This window comes from Leucopleurus acutus (assembly GCF_964270905.1).
Source record: "Leucopleurus acutus genome assembly, chromosome: 2".
NCBI lineage: Eukaryota > Metazoa > Chordata > Mammalia > Artiodactyla > Delphinidae > Leucopleurus > Leucopleurus acutus.
In genome coordinates, this window is record NC_139143.1 from 172928734 (window position 1) to 172947416 (window position 18683).

Here is an 18683-nt window from a genome sequence, read left to right on the forward strand (position 1 = left end):
CCACCTGCCCTCTGATATGACCAGCGCTGCCCTTCCAGCTGTGGGCTCAGGACTCACTTTGCCAAAGGACCCCTGGCCCAGAACCTTGAGGAGCTCAAAGTGGGATGGGTCGGCCTTCTCAGAGCCAGCCTTGACATGGTGCGTGATGGAGATCTCCTTGAGGACGTCTTCATCCTGATGGAGGAACAGAGCTGGTGAGCACGGTGGGCCCCATTCAGGTCAGCACAGGGCATGTCCCCCCATCCAAGTCTACTCCCACCGGATCTCAGCAGACAGGGTCCTACAGGCCCAACCAGCCAGCTACCCTGACAGGGCCTCCCAGTTCATCAACAGCAAAAGCCGGGGAGGGGAAAATTACCAAGGTGCCGGGTCAGGTGAGCTCCTGTACCTCCTGCTGCTCCAGCCTGTTCAGGCCCAGAGGGATGCCCAGGCACGGCCAGGTGGAGGCAAGCCCAGGCTCTGGCTGAGGCCCACGAACCTGCCCCAGGTCCTCCCTGTGCGGCTCCCCTCCCCCTGCTGCAAAGGTTTTGGTTTTGCCACAATAGGAAGTAGGGTTTGTTCTCATATTGGGAAGGCACAACTGGGCTTTTGTTCCTGGTCAAGATGGAAGATGGGCTGTCTCTGGCTAGAAGGACAGGGCTGAGATACACAAGAACCCAAGAGTCACCTCAGACTCCCCCACCAACCGGGTAAGTGCCAGTCTGGGGTGGGTAGGAGCTAAGGCCAGAGACTCTATGCTCCACCCTCTGAAACTTCCTTCATACAAGTCTACTAGAAAGCCCTTGCCACGTCCCAGTTGTTCTAGGACCCCTCTGCCCTCCCTCCAATCTGTCCATATGGCCCTGGAGCCCTGAAGTGCCTGCTCACTTCCCCAGGAAGCAACTCTGGGCAGGGTCCAATCACCCAGCAGGGACAGGCGTGGGCAAGGAGAGGCCACAGCCAGCTGAGGCTAAACTGGCTTCCAAGGCACCTGCTCCAAGGGCCACAGTCAGGCCAGGCCCAGACATCTGGGCACACTCACCGAATCCTGCCTGGGGCCAGGGCCAGGGCCAGGGCCAGGGGCAGGCAGAGAAGTCTGGCTGATCCTGGGCCGCTGCTTCCTGGGCAGCCAGGGGAGCAGGGCCCAGAGCCGCAGACGGGGCAGCTTGGGATCCCGCTCCATCCGCCTGGGCTGGGCAGAGGCACCATGGCAGGAGCAGGCAGCGTCCGGGGCTGCTGCGGAGGTGGCCAGGCCCAAGGCGGATGTGCAGGGTGAAGGCGGGGGCTGGGCCCAGCCCAGGACTGCCAATCACTCAGGGCCTGTGGTTTCCCAGCTCCCTTACCACGCTCCCTTCCTCTCTCTTCCCCCTCCCCATTGCCTGAGGGCTGCCCTCGGGCCCTCCTCCCCATCCTCCCTGTGGGCCTTCAAAGGGAAAGCCCCATGCCAACCCAGCTACTGAGGAGTAGATAGGTACCCAACAGGGAGAGACAGGCAACTAACATGTAGAGGCAAATAAACAGGGACACCCAACAGGCAGAGGCAGGCATCCTACAGGTGAAGACAGATGAAGGTGGGCATCCAACAGATGGGTAGGAGAGTCCACATGCTCAACAGGCAGGGATGGATAGGGGCACGTGCCCAACAGGCAGACGTAGGAAGAACACACATCCAATAGGCAGAGACAGATGGGGACATGTACCCAACAAGCGGAGGCAGGAAGGGACTCATACCTAATAGGCAGAAGTGGACAGAGACTCATACCTAACACACAGAGGCAGATGGGGACACATATCCAACAGGCAAAGATAGATGGGGACATGTACCCAACAGGCAGAGACAGATGGGGATCCAACAGGCAGAGGCAGATGGGGGCCTGCACCCAACAGGTGGAGACAGATGGGGACATGTACTTAACAGGCAGAGACAGAAGGGGACACGACCCAACAGGCACCCAGTACGTGACATGTACCCAACAGGTGAAGACAGACACTCATGAAGTGGAGACAGAGACAGGAGCTCAACAACAGAGGCAGGTGGGCAGCAGTCAGCATCAGTGAGGCCCAAAGAGACTGACAGATACCCAGGGCACACATACAGGCAGGAAAGACACAAAGACACCCCGAGAGTCAGACTCTGGACTTAAGGGAAGACCTCCAGGTTCCTGCTGGTCTGCCTGGGGGCAGGAAAGCGATGGGACATCACCTGCAAACTCCCAGCGCTTGGGAGAGCAGTCTGGTATTCGTGGCAGACTCATCTCTGAGGAATTCCATTTCTCTGGAGTTTCCTTCCCATGCTATGGCCTGAGGGGCCCAGGATCAAGACACTGGAGACCGAGATGGATGTCTCCTGAGTGCAAACTGATGGCTCTGATCCAAATATCCCAAAGCTGTCATCCCCCACTTCAGGAACAAGAAACTGAGGCCCACAGGACAGTGACTCACCCAGGCTCAATGTGCACAGGTGGCAGAGCCAGCTCAAACCCGAGTTCTTCCCCTGGTTACTGCCTGGCCTGGGGTCAGCAGACCTCAAGTACCAGGAAAGCGTGGGCAGGTAGGTCAGCCAGAGCCACGTCCTGCCTTTCCAATCCTGCCCCCTCCCTTAGCACCAGGACAGTCTGGGGACTTCCCATTCTAGATGCTGACCCTCAGAGACACAGCCCCATCTTCAGGGGATCCTGAACAGCCACGAAAGCTGCAGGCTAATCAGGCCCCTGAGTGTAACCCAGTGGGTGGGACAGGCAGAAAGCCCAGCTCAGAGAGGGGCTGGGGAGGGCCAAGACCACACAGCAACCCCTACCCACCCCATCCTGAGGTCTGAATCTCCACCTGTCTGTCTGCCTCTGACTGAGAACACTCCCTGGGGACACAGGCAGTCACCCGGAAACCCCAGGGGACACAGCCACCCCCAAACCCATTCCTTGCCCAGAGTCATGACAGACCCCGCTGGAGGCAGGCCAACCCTCTGCTCACCTTTCTGGGACAGGGGAGTGAGTCTCTCTCAACTCTGGGGAAATCTGCCGGGGTCTGCATGGTGGGGCCCAAGCTGGCGGTCAGAGGGCCCAGTTACTCCCCTTACTTCTGCTTTTTCAGCTTTCCTGGCCGAGCAGGCAGGGTCCCTGACCCCCTCCCTCTCACTTCCCCCTCTGCAGGGAGGAGGGACAGAAGACGGCTTAGGCTCCCCTGCTAAGGAGGGGACAATGCAGACCCCAAACCCAGGGCTCCAGGGTGGGCCCAGAGAGACACCCCTCATCTCCTCTGATCCTACGGAAAGGAGACTAGAACACAGACAGAAGTTACAAGGAGATGAGGCAGTGACACAGTGGGTACCCCACACCTGCAAACATCCCCTGGAGAGAATGGGGGGCAGAGGGCACCAAGGCCACCATCTCTGACTGTCCCGGTCCGGAGCACGGGAAATCCTTCCCCCGTAGTGACCTTCCCATGGCTGGGCCCGCCCAAAATGGCAGCCTACAGAGCGGACACCACCCTGCCCTAAGAAGCCTGCCAGCCCAGGGCCCTGGGACGGGCAAGGGGGCAGAAGGCCCGAGCATGGACCTCACAGAGGCCTGAGAGGAGGAGCAGGTGGCCATGGGGCAGGGGTTGGCCAGGCCCAGCCCTTTGCCACATGGCCTCACCACATCCCTGACACCAGTACACCCACAGAAAGTGACACACGCAAATGCACACAGTCCGATGATCGGAAACCATGTCCACAGACATCCCCTATGTGGAAACGCTCCCACGTACACCGAACTTCCCCTTCCAGTCCCCACAGGGCCTCCGATAACTGCCTGATGACGGCCTGCTGGGTGTTGTGAAAGATGCTTCCTTAGACCGAGGCCTCTCATTGTACTCCAGCTTCTTCTGGAGCGTCTGGGGTCTGGAGGCTGGGGCAGTCCTGAGAGCCCCAAAGCTCTCTGGTCCAGTGCCGGCTGGGGCCCCCCAACCCTTGCGTCCCTCGGAAGCAAAGGAAGACTCTCCACGGCTAGCAGGGTACGGGAAGGGGCAACAGGAAGGAAACGGTCTCGGAACTGCCTTCACTGAAGGGAATGTGCAGGGCCTGTGAGGCCGCTGGTGGCAGGAGTAGGGAGGACAGCACCAGACCCCACCCCCTGGTCCCTGCCCCATTCCCCCTAGAGATACTTCCTCTTATTTACTTCCTCCCACAAGGCAGCTGGAGAGAAGCCCAGATCCCCCCCACCTGATCCCTGGCCCGTAGGGTCCCCACACTGGGCCTCCCTCCAGCAGCTGCAACCCAAGCCCACCTGCTAATCTCTGGCCCTAATGGACACCAAGAGCCCCTCCCCCAGCTGGCATCATCTGCAGGGCCTCCCAGGACTGCCCCCTCTGGTGGGACAGATGTCCCCAGACGCCTCTCCCAGCATGCCTCTGGGCAGGTGAGGAGGGATCTACATTTCCCAGGCATCCTTGATAGGGGAGGTGGCTTTGGGCCCGAGGCCAGGACTGGCATGGAATGACAATGAGAATTGTGCCTATTAATTGAACATTTATTGCATGAAGTCATTCTTTCCCTCAACTTTTGTTGGTGTGGATTCTGCCAGGCCCTGTGTCCTAGCTCCAAGGAAGTACTGATCCCATTTCAGAAAGGAGAAAACTAGACTCAGATAGAAAGTGACTTGCCCAAGGCCACATGGCCAGAAAGGGGGAGAGCTCAGGGCAAAATCAACCTGTTTACTTCCAAAGCCTACACTCTAAGCATTTCATTATCACCTTCCTTGCAAGCCCTGCCAGCCTGCCTCCCCTCTGGAAATCACTCACAGCTACTGGCGCGCTGCTCTGTCCTCAGGCCAGGAACCAGACACTAGGAGGCGCACATGTTAAGGCAGACCTGTCCCCAAAATACACAATAACAAAACACAACTATCCTGGGACACAGTGCAGTCAAGGTGCTGTAGGTGCCCAGAGGCTCTAACTACCTGCCTGGGGTGAGGTCCAGGAAGACAGGGCAGTCCAGCTGGACCCTGAAGATGAACAGAAGTTGGCCAGGCAGAAAGGAGGAAAAATTTAGACACTCCGTGTAGGAAGAGACCAGCGTGGAAAAGAGGCTTGAGGCCAGGAGTACAGCGTGGGAAGTTAAGAACCGTCTACTCACTAGCTGAGTGTTCCCAGGCAAATCTCTTTCCCTGTCTGAGCCTCAGTTTCTTCTACTATAAAACAGAGGTCAAAACTAGATTGTTCCACCCCCAAAAGGTTGTTTCTAGAAGCAAAATGGGCCACAGAAACAAAGGGATGTGGTAAACAGAACTCCCTGGATTACACGGGCACTCTTACTGCCGCAGGGTCTCCTCTGGGCAGGCTGAAGGGACAGAGCCCAGCAGGTCTCAGGTGCTGGGAAGGTGGGCTAGCCTGCCCTGGCTAGTCCCAGGGAAGTTCCCCTCAACACCTGAAGCTCCCAAGGCTCCCCGAAGTCCACAGTCACATCCTGCCTGAGCTCCAGCCAGGGGGAGCATGAGGGATCCGGGAGGGATCAGGGTTTCATAAACAGGAAGAGAGGAGGGGAGGGGGGAGACGCTCAGCTCTCAAAATAGACCTGCAGGAGCTTCAAAGGGGTCCAGCTCCGGAGATAGCCGGGGGAGGGGGCCTGGGGCACCCAGTCCACCCCCAGGAAGGGAGGGAGGGTGAATGGAGCCCCAGCATGCCTGAGGGCACCAGGTGCACTCCAGAAGCTCTCACCCTAGACTGCAGTCCTCACTATAGCTGCTAAAACCCCAATCTCCCCTTCTGCCTGAAATGGATAAAATAAACAAGCATTAAACACCAATAGTATGCCTCAAACCCTGTTGGATTCTTCACTTTGTACACATCATATTCCCTCCTCTGGGTGGCCCTGTGGGGTGGACCCTATTCTTTTACAGAAAAGACATCTGAGCCTCAGAGGGGCAAATCACTTGCCCAAGGTTACACAGCAAACAAGAAAGAGGGGCAGGATTCTGAACTCAGAGCCCCTGCCTCCCAAGTCCCCCTCCAAGTCAGGCCTCTCCTCCACCTGGAAGGCCCACTTTTCTCTCCAGCTGCCCAAATCCTGCCTTTCGAGGCCCAGCCAAATGCCAGCTCTGCAGGGAAGGTGACCTGGTGCCCCACGGTCCATCCCAACTCTTCCTCTTCTGCCACACACAGCAGTGACTGTCCTTCTGGTCCACGCTCAGCCCTGAGTTCAGATGCCACTGGCTGGGTTTCCCGGGATGCGCTCATCTCATCATGCCCCCAAGAGACATGTAGGAAGGTGGTATATTTCACTGCCCACTATGAGGCCTGGCGCAGAATGGAGGTCTTAGGTGCCCACAGCCTGTTCTTCCCCATCACAGCGCCCTCCACACAGCTTTCCTGTTACCACCGTTCCCCCAACACTGGGAACTCCCCGAGGGTGGGTGTTGAATTCATTTTGGGGTCCCCAAATGACCCCAGTGCTACAGCAGGGTGCACTGAAAGTCTGCTGTTGCAAAACATAAACCAGCTTGCTGCCAGCTTGTTCCACTAAACAAAGGGATGAAGTCCTGACCACAGGCTGAGCGCTCCCTGGTGTGGTGAGCCCAGAAGTGGGCACTGGGGATGCTAGGAGGTTCTGGAGCAATGGAGAAGGTGAATGAGCAGGTGCCGAGGAATGATGGAACTTGGGGTCACGGGGACCCAATGCTCCTCCTCTTCAGCACTCAGTGTGTTTCCTGGGCTGGGAGGAGGGTGGGCTCTCTGGTCAAGCAAGACCTGACCCTATCGCCCACCAGCTATTTGACCTTGGGCCTCAATTTTCTCATCTGTAAAATGGGGAGAGTTAACCTCCAGGGGTGTTATGAGAACCAAATGCAAAGCTCCTGATATGGCGCTTTCTCTCCCTTAACGTGGCATTGGAGGTCCTCCCTGACCCATCGTGTCCAGCCACATCTCCCTTCCCAGCCCAGGATCTGCTCTAGAGCAAGAAGGAGTCCCAGGCTTGGGATCAAATGTAGGTCGCCCGCCTGGGTAAGTTCCTGCCCTTTCCCAACCAGCCTCTCCAGCACTGAGGTGAGAAGCTGCACTCACCACCAGCTCCCTCAAAGCTGCAAGCACTTCTGCAACTCCCAGAACCACAGCCCCAAGATCTGAACATTCTGGGTCTTCACTGGAGACCTACAGCCCCTTCATTCTGTTACTAGGCAACCAGGGGCAGCTCCTTTGTGGGAAGAGATTCTCTAGACATGAGGCTGAGATAAGCCAAGGGGCCCAGTCCACACCACGTGGACTGCTTTTGGTGGTCCAAGGTTGCCACAGTACCAAAAACAGGAGGGGGTGGGAGCCTGCTTCTGTCAGCCTGCCCCACCCCGGGTAGCTCGGCTCCCTTATCCTAGGAGGCTGAGTCAAGGCAAACATCAGGACCAGCTCTGGGTCTATCTCAAAGGTCGAGCTCATGGTCTGGTGCCCAGGCAGACCCAGGCCAGGCGGGTGTGGCCACTAACAGGCAGTGGCGCTGAGCAATACAGCAGGGCGTCCACGCTGCTGCTGCTGAAGGCACTGTGTGGCAGGCGGTTGCTACCTCACCTGTCCTTCACGTCACTCCTGAGAAGTAGGTTACTATTATTCCCAAGGTACAGCTGAGGAAACTTTGGAGAAGCTTCTGGTCAAATGGTGATGGTGGAGCCAGGACTCGAACTCAGGTTGGCTCTACTGCCAGAACCCATACTTTGTCCTGCCTGGCGGCTTCCAAAGCCCCCCCACAGCCAGCAGCTCTGTGACCTCGCAGCTCCTCGAGAATTGGAGGAGCTCAACGTGGAGATGAGAAAGCCCAGGCCCAGAGGAAACAAACGACCCACCCAAGGTCACACAACTGTCACCCAGCCCTGGCACTTCTGTCAACACACAAAACGAGCAACAGGAGCTGAGGGGCTGAAGGGAGGAACCCAGGGGAAGCAGAGAGAGCAGAGGAGAGGGCGCCAGCCTGGGACTGGGAGGTGGGGTCCCTGAGAAATGGCCTGTGCACCACATGCCAGGCACTGGGCCCTGGTTAGATATGAGGCCACCAGGTTCCCTCCAGCGCCAGGTGCCAGATGACTCCAGGCCCACGTCAGGCCCAGCAGACCTGAGCCTCTCTCAGCACCCCTTCACCCTCTCAATACAGTCGGCCAAGCTGCCACGAGTAAATAAACTGAGGAAGTGTCCTGGTCTGGGTGATGGGTAACCAGAGTTCTAGCCTGGATTCTGACCCTGTCTGGGCCACAGTCCCCTCACCTGAGAAATAGGAAGGTTGGAGCAAGTAATCCTGACACGCAGGGCTGCCTCGAGGATTAGGTGGGACCAGAGAAGGAAGGCTGAGCTGGGCCAAAGGGCCTCACGCCCGGGGGGGACGAGGACAGGCCTCCCTCCTCTTCCACTCCATGCAAACGGTCCCCCCACCCCTGACAGTCCCTAGCTCTGGTGCTAGCCCTGGTCCTTACCTTGGACGGCTGAAGTCCAGCTTCTTCCCCTGAGGCTTGTCCATTCTGGAAAAGAGAAGGGAGATGAGGGAACACTGTCAAAACTTACCAGAGTGGCACAAAGCAAAGATAGACCCCATGGGGCACCCCCACCCTCGGCTGCTCCCAGTAGCTAGGGGGCCATGGAGGTGAGGGTGGGAGTTCTGGCTGTGTCCTCTCTACCTCCACAGGCATCAAGGCTCCTGCAACAGCCCCTCACAACTCAGGCGGACCATTTCCCGGCATCTCTCCCTCGGGCTCTCTGCCTGGCAAATACCTCATCTTTGAAGGCTCAGCTCAAATGTCACCTTCTCCCAGTGAGAAGGAAAGGACTCCCAGCTCTGCCACAGACAAACTGTGCATGCCAACTAACCAACTCAAGAGGCCTCAGTTTCCTGATCTGTAGCAGGAGGGTATTTACATCACCTCCCAGGGTTGATGCAAGGGCTGAAGGCAACAAAGTCTGGAAGAGTGTCCAGCCCAGTGATGGTGGCTACCCTGGCCCTGCCAGCTCTGGGACCCCTCCCTATCCTTGCAGAATCACTGCTGCTCCACTACGGTCCTGCGATCCTTCATTTTACCACTTATCACAACGCAGGGACTATTTACACACGGGCCTGCCCCTCCTAAAAAACGGGGAGCCCTGGGAGGGCAGAGATTAGGGCTTGGTGCTAACAGCTTTTCTCTTCCGAGCCCCTGCCACATGCCCGGCACTGGACTCAGTGCCTCACACCTGTGGCACCATTAAACCCTCCTGACCTGGGAGGCAGGCCCTGGTCCCACTTGGCAAAGGAAGAAACTGAGGCGCAGAGGGGCCTAGTGATGGCGCATAAGGTTACACCGCTGGTAAGTGGGGATTCAAAATCTGGTCTCTGACACCAGGAGGTGCCCAAAAGAGGACTGAGGAAAAGCAGCCCACTGCCCAGCTAGGGGAACTACCTGCAGAGAGGCAGGCACTGGAGCCCGCCCCTGGGCAGTCCTCCAGCCCCCAGACCTCACCCTCAGGTGGGTGCTACTCACCCTGGGGTACACCGTCCCTTTCCTGTGTGATATTAGGTGAGTAACCTACCCCATCTGGGCCTTGGGAAGCTGAAAGAAGCTGTCCCCACCCCTCCCGCACAGCGAGAGTGTGCAGAGGCCAGGAAGACCCAGGACTTTGGAGCCAGGGGCCGGGTCCACAGGGCAGCTGCGGCTTTGCCCGGCCGCAGCAGGCATAGCTGTGCTCTGCCCATTACATAATCTCCCTGCCCCTGGAGCAGCCCTCCCCTTGTTGCTCCCCGGACATCCTGCCCCCTGAGCCCCTTTAATGCCCCTAATCCTCCCCAGGGGCCAGTGTTCTACAGGCCCCACCACGCACGCATACACATACCTGTCATCTCTCAGAAGCCTGGGGAGAAGGACCAGGTCGACCAGGGCTGGGGGGAGGGGGAGGCACGGTGCATTTGTAGATGGAGTTCCACTTCACCCAGCATTCTAGACTCTTGACATAATTCCCCCAGATGGTAACAATGGCCTATACACCAGCCTCCCCCATTCCAAATCCTCACCCTTCCTAAAACTCAACTGTAATCGTTACACTTGAGTGATCGACTCCCTTGGTCACTCACTCACTCCTTATTGAGAACCTCCTACGTACCAGGCCCCAAACAGTTCCATGGCTTCCCACTGCCTGCAGGATAAAGTCCCAGCTCCTTGGCATGGCGTTCAAAGCCGTCATCACCAACTGCCCAACACAGGTGATTAATGTGGGTTCTGGAACCTGACCATGTGGGTTCAAATTCTGGCTTCTACCACCTGCATGACCCTGAGGTTACTTCATTTCTCAAGGTCTCAGTTTCCTCATCTGTGAAATGGGGATAAAAGTAATGTACCTCATTGGGTGGCTGTAAGAAGCAAGCAAAATAGTGTCTGTAAAGTACATATGCCTGGCACGTAACTGGTCCACAAACAGTCCCCATTATTACTATCAGGCCCTATTACGGAGCTAAACTGAACAACCTGAGACCCTGAACAGACCAGCTTGTTTCACATCCCCATGCATCTGCACGGTGGCTCCTCCTACCAAGAAAACCTTTCCTGCCTGGTCACTTTGGCAAACCCCTGGTCTTCTTTCAGGACTCAGTTCTAATGTCATCTCCTCTGTCCACACAGTCTCAAGCCCTTTCCTCCCTCCTCTGGGCCTCAAAGCACCGAGCAAACTGCAGATTAACTCAGGAAGGAGCCATGACTTGTCCAGCATCATCTCCTTGGCACCCAGAGCAGGGTCCAGCATGTAGCCTGTCAAATGAAAGCTCAACCCAGCAAAGAGAGCAAGGAGGCCAGAGCAAGTTCTGTTTGTTTGTTTGTTTGTTTGCCATGCCATGCGGCATGCGGTATCTTAGTTCCCCGACCAGGGATCAAACCCATGCGCCCGGCAGTGGAAGTGCAGAGTCCTAACCACTGGACCGCCAGGGAATTCCCCAGAGAAACTTCTATTACTCCCAGTTTTCAGACAAGGTTCAGAGAGTTGAGGGACTTACCTGTGGTCCCTAAGACATCGGGCCATGACCCAGAGTCACGTGGCTGCAAGCCTGAATCCCTGATGAGGGAGGGGAGGAGGTGGTGGGTGTACCCAGAGGTGTGTGCTTACAGAGCAGTATCTTGGAGGATTCAGGGGGCTCCACAGGCCCTATTTGGTTGCCTCCAGTCCTGGGGTCTCTAGCTTGGATGCCATCCTCATGGAGCCCCATGCCTGTAAGAGCTGTTGCACAAGGTCTCTAGAGGGGAGTGGGCAGCCCTGGAGAAAGAACTGTAAGTGCAAAGAGGACCACAGGTGAGCTTCCCCCCTTAGAGCCAGGGTCCTGGGAAGACAGGGCTCATTTGCCCCTCTGGTCTGACTGCTGCACAGATGGTGGAAAGAACACAGGTTTGCAGCCACAAAGATACAGCCGCTAATGCTAGCTCTGCCAGCCTCTCATTCTGACCTTGTGCCTGTCACATTACTTCTCTGAGCCTCGGTTTCCTCATCTGTACTACGAGGGCAGGTCCATCTTGTTCACAGCTGTACCCTGCTGCTTGGGTTAGTACTTGTCACATGATAAGTGCTCAATAAATATTTGCTGAATGAACGAATGAATGAACGAAGGAGGACAATGATACTGACCTTGCAAAATACTGAATGGAAGACCTTGTCTAAAAAGTCTGGTATAGGAAAGGGCTTTTGGCCTCTTGGAGGATGGAGACCCACTCTCCTCCCTCTTCCTCAGAGAGCACTACTCATGGGGACAGCTGCGGAGGGCCTCCAGACCACTGTCCCCCCTCCCCAGAGGTCAGAGATGGGTTTCACCAAGCATCCTTCCTTCCCACCCAACCAGCTCTGTCTCGGGAAGAGGGGCCAGGGCAGCGTCTGGAGAGGCCGGGCAGCAGATGGACAAAGACAGCACGTGCCCCACAGGCAGGAAGCAGCCCCAGGAGTTGGGTTCAGAGCCCAGCACTGGCAGCCCTGTGCGCTGCTGGAAGCTGGGGGCCAGGTGCCAGGGCCGGCTGGTACCACCAGTCCTCAGCAAAGGCTGGACAGGAGAGTCTGCCAACATCCGGAGTCTCTCTTGGAGTACCTTCCACCTGGGCCAGTTTGATCCCAGCTCTTCCCTGTCCTTAAGCCTCCCCCAACTAGGCTGGAGACAACAAGAGATCTGGGTTCCAATTCTGACTCTGACATTAATTCACAGGCCAGTTCTCCTCTCTGAGTTCAGCTGTTCCATATGAAAATGGGGGTAATAATCCCTACCTTGAGAAGTTGTTTTGAGAGTTGTTTTATTTTAATAAGGTAACAGTGGTGAAGTGGGGTGGGTGGCACATAATGAAGCTCTGTACACAGCGAGGCTGGGCCTGGGGTCAAGGTTACTGCTTTCAGTAAGGCCAGGGAAGGCCCAGGCAGAATCGTCAACCACACTTCCAATGGGTTTACTCCACCTGGGCCACACCCCAGACAAGGCCCCGCCTCCCAGCAGCCCATTTTCGCAGCGTCATAGGGAGGGCAGGGCAGTCCAGATCCCAGGCCTCTGCCAAATGCCCCCACCAGCCCCTCTGCCTGCCTCCTTCCTGGCCAGGAGCCAGCAGCAGCGCCTATACCTGCAGGTCAGGCTGCTGTATCACTTACATGTCACCTGGGCTAAGAACAGCGAGGCCCTGTTCTCCAGTGAAAACAGCCCAACCCGCGCCCTGGCTGCCCCATGGCTCCTGTTACCCAAACAATAACACCCAGTCGCCTGGCACCTCCATGGAGTGGGGAGGAGGAAAATGGGCAGTGGTACTCGGGACTCTGTACCCTCTCAGGCCCAGAAAGCAGAGGCCAGAACCCAGCCCTGGCCATTGGAGAAACAGAGGCCCAGAGAGGCTAAAGACTGATTGGGGGTCACACAGTGTTTCCAAGGTGAAGCTCCTAGAGAAATCACAGCCCCCTTAATCCTAGGAAATAAGCCAGTCTCTTCCTCTCAGAGTTCAGCTACAGCAGTACTAAAACTGAGTTGAGTTTCCTGTTTAAACCTGGCCCCTGCCCCAGGATTCCCCAAAGAGAAACAGGAAGTAGTGCCCTGGACCGGGAATTGAGCTCCTGGGTGTCTTTCTTCCCTACTGGTATAACCCATGGTAAGTCCTCAGATTAAGTCTCTCCCTGGCCCCTCCCAGTCCACCTTCCTCTAGGGAGGCCTAGGTCTCAACGGTATGCCAAGGCAAAGGAATCCACCTCTGAACACCTCCCCAACCCCCTGTGCCCCAGTCCTTGGGGGGTGGGCTGTGGTGGATAGGGGCTGCAGAGGGCAGTGTTCCTCACCTCAGAGGGTGAGTCAGCGAGAGAACTTCTGAACTGAGCAGGGCCCGTAAAAACCCCATGGCAGGGATCCCAAAGCAATTTACTCCAAATTGCGCCTTCAGGTTGGCTACCTAATCCTGCCATGCGCCCACCCTCCAATAGCCAGTGTCAGCCATGACCATCCCTTTAAAGGAGCAGCACACTCTGGGTTCTGGGGACCAGGGATCCTCACTCTGATCTCAACCTGTGACCCTGAGAGGCAGGGCACTTGGTGGTTGCCCCAGTTAAGAGAGGGCAGAGGAGGGGATCTAAGCAGGGGCTCTGAGCCCAAGCCAGAAGAATATCACCTTGGCTCCCAAGCTCACTGAGCTTTCCATACCCTCCCTGCATATCCCCACATCCCCTCTGGAAAGGCAGTATCACCTACCTCCTTCCCAGAATGAGGCTAAGGGAAAAGTTTTTTTTCTCCATCTGCTGGCAGATGGGCTTGACCTTGACCCTGGGGGTCAAAGGGCACAGGAAGAGCTGGCCTTCTGCAAGCTTAGGGCCTAGCACCATAGAATCCTCAGAGGGCAGGAGGTGCTTCTGGGAGAGGCTAGGCAGGCAGAGGCCAAACTCCCCAGGGGCCCAGTCCTTCCTATGGGAGGGGGCAGGAACCAACGTTCTCCTCATCTCCAGGAATAATTTTCACAATGTCTAAGGGCTTTTCCCCATTCTCTTCCCCCCAGCCTGGAGCAGGTGACACAGGTGTCCTCTGACCCTAGGCTGGGGCAAAGAAAACCAAGAGTTTCAGCCCCAGACGGGCGGTGTCACCCCAAATTCCACAACTGCTAGGGTCAAGAGGGACAATCCTTCTAGGGTCAGCAGCCGAGTAGCGGGAGCTCTTGGGGTAGGGCGCTGGGAGACATCAAGGAGAAGTGAGGGGGGGTCCCATGATCCTTGTCTCTTGTAGAATCCGAGACATCTGACACCCCAGCCCTGGCCGTCTGCCCTAACGAAGGAAACTCCGACAGCTCCCGGTGCAGGTCCTAGGTGTGTGGGGTGAGGCGGGGGTCAGATCTCAGCGCACCACGGCATACCCTCTCCGGGCTAAGGGGTTTCTCGGCGCTGTGGCGGAACTGTCCCTCGCGCACACACACCCGGGGCAGAAGGGGGTGGAGCCGGAGAGGGGGCAAGAGATCGGAGGGCACTCGCGTCCGCGCGGGCGCCCGCCAGGCTACAGAGGCGCTGCGGGCCGCCCCGCCCCTGTGGGGACTCGGGCTCGCCGGCCGCCAGCGCCCGTCCCCCGCCCAGCTCACTCACCTCCGGGTCCAGCGGCACCAGCTCCATGAGCGGCCAGGGCTCCTTGAGCTGGGCGAGCGGCATCGCGCCGCCGCTGGGCGGCCCGCGCTCCACCGGCGGTCCGGGCCGCCTCGCCTCCCAGGTCCTGAGGTCCCAGGCTCCGCGCTCCCGCGTCCCCTCGTCCCCGCGCCCCCTAACCCCCTCGCGCCCGCCGAGACCCTCTCGCTCTCGCTGGGCCGTCCGCGCCGCCGCCGCCGCGGCACTCGCACTTCGGCTCCCTCCGTCACCCGGCGCCGCCGCGCCCATTGGCTACCTGCGCGAAGGGCGGGGCCAATTAAGCCCCGCCCCGGCCCCCGCGGCGCGGCATTCCCAGCACAGACCCCCAGCCCCCGCCGCGAAGAGAGTGCGGGCCCCGCCTTCACCGCGAGCCCTGGGCCCGCGCTCTGCTCAGCCCAGAAGAGGCCCTCCTGGCTCCTCCCTCCCAAACCTGGTCCCCGGAGGGGACCATGCCAGGGCTACCCATCTCCCCCACTCACCTCGTTTGGAATAGCTCCCCAGATGTTCTTTCTCCCCCCCCAGCGGGGGCTGTTTCCCCCTGCCCCCCCCCACACACACTCTGAATGTCCTGGGCCTGACCCCGGCAAAGGCTAGAAAGGAGCCTGGGCCCTATTCCCCCCATTACAAGGCCCTAGGACCCCCTAACCCCGCCCCGGAAGGCGACACTGGAATCTCCTGCGCCCTGGCTCCAGGTAGGGTACAAGTCTTTCACCACCATCAGGACCCACAGTGCCTCCAAAGTGATGTCTTAATACGCATGTTTTGCTCTTTTCAAGCCGTCTCCCCGAATCTCTCCCAACTGCAGGCCCAGCTCTGGGCTCATTTGGGCTTGTGCCCCCTCTGAGGAGAGCAGGGACCACGTTCCAGGATTGACCGACACTTGGGCTGTGCTTGGGGTGCAGGGAGGCCAGGGAGAGAGATTTGCCCCGGAGAGATTCAGCCTCCGTCTAAAGAGGTGTTCGGGGTTCAGGTGTGATGAGATTTATTCACACGTGGGGGAGTGGAGAGATGGGCTTGCGGGTTTCATGGGTGGGGAAGAATGTCCATTTGCAAAGCCGTTCTAAAGCAGGATTGTTCATCAGAAGCCTTCTTCCAGTCAGGCTTCACCAATATATGATCTCCTTGGATCCTCACCACCACCTAGTTTACACATCATAAAACAGCCTCAAAAAGATGAGGTGACTTACCCAAGGTTACACAGCAGATGGGGAACAGCTTAGGACTTTAAAAAATCAAAGTCCATGAGGATTTCTCCTAAATCCAGATGCTCCTGTTATTCCATCACTTTCCAAGGGTAGCACCTCAGCCGTTAAAGTGAATTGAGTTTTGAGTGGAAAAGACTTTGGAACCGAACAAATCTGGATTTGAATCCTAGCTCTGCCACCTCCTTAACATTGGAAAACTCATTTCATGCCTCTAAACCTGTTTCCTTATCTGTGAAAGGGGAATCATTAATATAATTCCAATCTTTCAGGTAGATCCTGAGGACTAGATTTAATTCAATAAATATTTATGGCTATATATTACAAGCCAGGCCCTCTTCTTGAGCATGCATTATAAACCAGCCCTGCTCCTCATTCCTGTGGATATAGCAATAAACAAAAGAAAGTCCCTGTTCTCATGGAGTTTACATTCGGTCTGGTGTGATTAGATAAATTATTAGAGCTAACATTAACATAGCACTTACTATGGACCAGGCACTATTCTAAGCACTTTACCTGTAAACTCATTTAATCCTCACAACAACCTTATGAGTTAGGTGCTGTTATTATCTCCAGTGTATAGATGAGGAAACCAAGGACAGAGAAGTTAAGCGTTTCATTTTCTGGGTCCCTCCAAGGTCACACAGCTGGAAAATGGCAGAGCTGAAAGACAACCCTGGTAGTCTAGGCCCAGTGTTCATTCCTTTTATTTTTTATTTTTGGCTGCGTTGGGTCTTCATTGCTGCGCACGGGCTTTGCGCACGGGCTTTCTCTAGTTGTGGCGAGTGGGAGCTACTCTTCATTGCGATGTGCCGGCTTCTCATTGCGGTGGCTTCTCTTGTGGAGCACGGGCTCTAGGTGTGCAGGCTTCAGTACTTGCAGGGCTCAGTAGTTGCAGTGCACGGGCTTCAGTAGTTGTGGTGCACGGGCTCTAGAGCACAGGTTCAGTAGTTGTGGCACATGGGCTTAGTTGCTCCACGGCACGTGGTTGCTCCATGGCATGTGAGATCTTCCCAGGCCAGGGATCGAACCTGTGTCCCCTGCACTGGCAGGTGGATTCTTAACCAGTGCACCACCAGGGAAGTCCCTAGAGTTCATTCTTTTGTTCACTCACTCTATTACCTCCTTAATGAGGGCTAAACTGGAGGCAACCTGGGCCAAAGTTGGCAGCTGTTATAGACATCAGTGTTAGTATCAGTTGCCTGGAGCCAGTTTCCGATGCCCCAACCCCTGCTGCTCAGGGCTAGCGCTGTAATGTTTAGACTCAAAATTGAAAAAATGCTTGTTGTTTATCTGAATTCAAATTTAACTGGGTGTCCTGTTGATTTGCTAAATCTAGTCATCCTACTCAGGGCTCGGAACAGATTGCACACAGGTGCCAAATATCTGGCTGCAAGCCGGTTTAAGTTAAACTTGGGAAGAGACATTGAGATCTAGAGAATGAGGGCAAAGGACTGCTGGGCGAGGAAAATGAGGTGGATGCGTGGGAGGGGCATGGGTGAGGGGAAAACTGGAGTGATTCTACCTTCAATCTGCCCCCTTCCTGGGGCTCCTGGCCTCTTCCTTCCCCTTTTTACAGGAAAGGATTCCATATCAAGTGCATCATCTCAATTTAAGGACCCAGTAGTGACTGTGCTTTCCTATGAATGTTTCACTTCCTGTGTCCTCTCTCCCAAGAGTATTGGGTTATGCTGGAAAAGGGGGGTGCCCAGAGGACACCTGGGCCCTGCCTGGGAGCTTGGGCAGGTCAGCTTGCCCATGATTGTTGAAGGGATGTCACAGTCACTCAGCAGAGAGCTATGGAGACCAATCCATAGCCTACAATGTGCTGATCCTGCTGCAGCCTCAGCTCACAGTTTTCTCTGTTTCTCTCTAGGCTGCAGCCACACTGACTTTCCTTCAGTTCTGCTGCCCCAGGGCCTTGCTCCTTGTTCTTGAAACTGTCTGTCTTCCTCAAGCCAGTTTATCTCCACAATCACTTCCTCCAGGACATCTTCCCTTACCTGCCTGTTATATACACTCATAGCAATGGATACTTCTCCTTAGTGCTCCTCAAGGTGTACTTTTACATTTGTTTTTGTGATTACCTGATTAACATCTAGCTCTCCAATTAGACAGGAAGCTGTGAGAGGGCAGTAATCGGGTCTTCTAGGCTCTTGTCTTCCTGGCACCTGACACACTACCTGGCACATAGATGCTCAAAGAGGCTAAGTGATATGTACAACATCATCTAGCTACAGTACAGTACATCTAGGACTCCTGCTCTGAAATGCTACACTCTGAGTCGTGGATGAATGATAGCTATTATTATTATTCATAATGGGGTGAGAACAGGCTGTTCGGGGAAGTCACTTGCGGTGTTTGTTAAGTGAATGACTCATAAGTGTGAAAGGGCTCTGCTGGACACAGTGAGGTTCTTATTCTGTACCTTGTGGAAGAGGTTATTCTGGCTTGAAGCAGGGGGCTGAGCTGACAGGCTGAGCGCTGGGTTTTAGGTCCTTCTTCCGCAACCTGGGCATGTGCTTGCTATAATGTTCAAGAGCACAGGTTCTGGAGGGGCCCTGCCCCACAGGAAGAGAGTCTGTCATTATTCTTTCTTGCCCATTCAGTAGAGGAGGGTCTTGGCACACGTGTCTCCTGGCAGCAGGTGGAACAGCGTAAGGGGAACGATCATAATGGTAGTTCCCTTTAACAAGTGATTACAAAATGCCAGAACTTGGCTCAGCATTTAAATAGTAATCATCATCATCAACTATGACAGCTGACTGAGAGAGAACTATGTGACCTGCCTGGCACTGTGAGTGTTTTAGAGGCAAGAGCTCATCCAGTCACCCCAACAACACCATGAGACAGAAATTATTGTCCCCATTTTCCAGATGAGAAAACTGAGGCTCAGGAGTGATGCGATTGCCCATGGTCCAACAGCTAGTA

General features: G+C 56.1%; 1 protein-coding gene across 2 annotated transcripts in view; it reads right to left on the minus strand.

Annotated features, from left to right (window-relative positions):
* The window catches only part of RPS6KA1 (ribosomal protein S6 kinase A1), a 36066-nt gene extending 21401 nt beyond the window's left edge, over nt 1–14665 (minus strand). Inside the window, exons 1-3 of one of the 2 annotated variants that reach the window (XM_082833701.1) lie at nt 14515–14665; nt 8406–8450; nt 58–174 (exon numbers count right to left, since the gene is read on the minus strand). In XM_082833701.1, the coding sequence (XP_082689827.1) occupies nt 58–174; nt 8406–8450; nt 14515–14577 (225 nt within the window). In that variant the 5' untranslated portion in view covers nt 14578–14665. Of the gene's footprint in view, nt 1–57; nt 175–1021; nt 1300–8405; nt 8451–14514 lie in introns of those variants that run through there. The other variant, XM_082833700.1, reaches the window with a different exon arrangement.
* Between the last annotated feature and the right edge of the window lie 4018 nt (nt 14666–18683).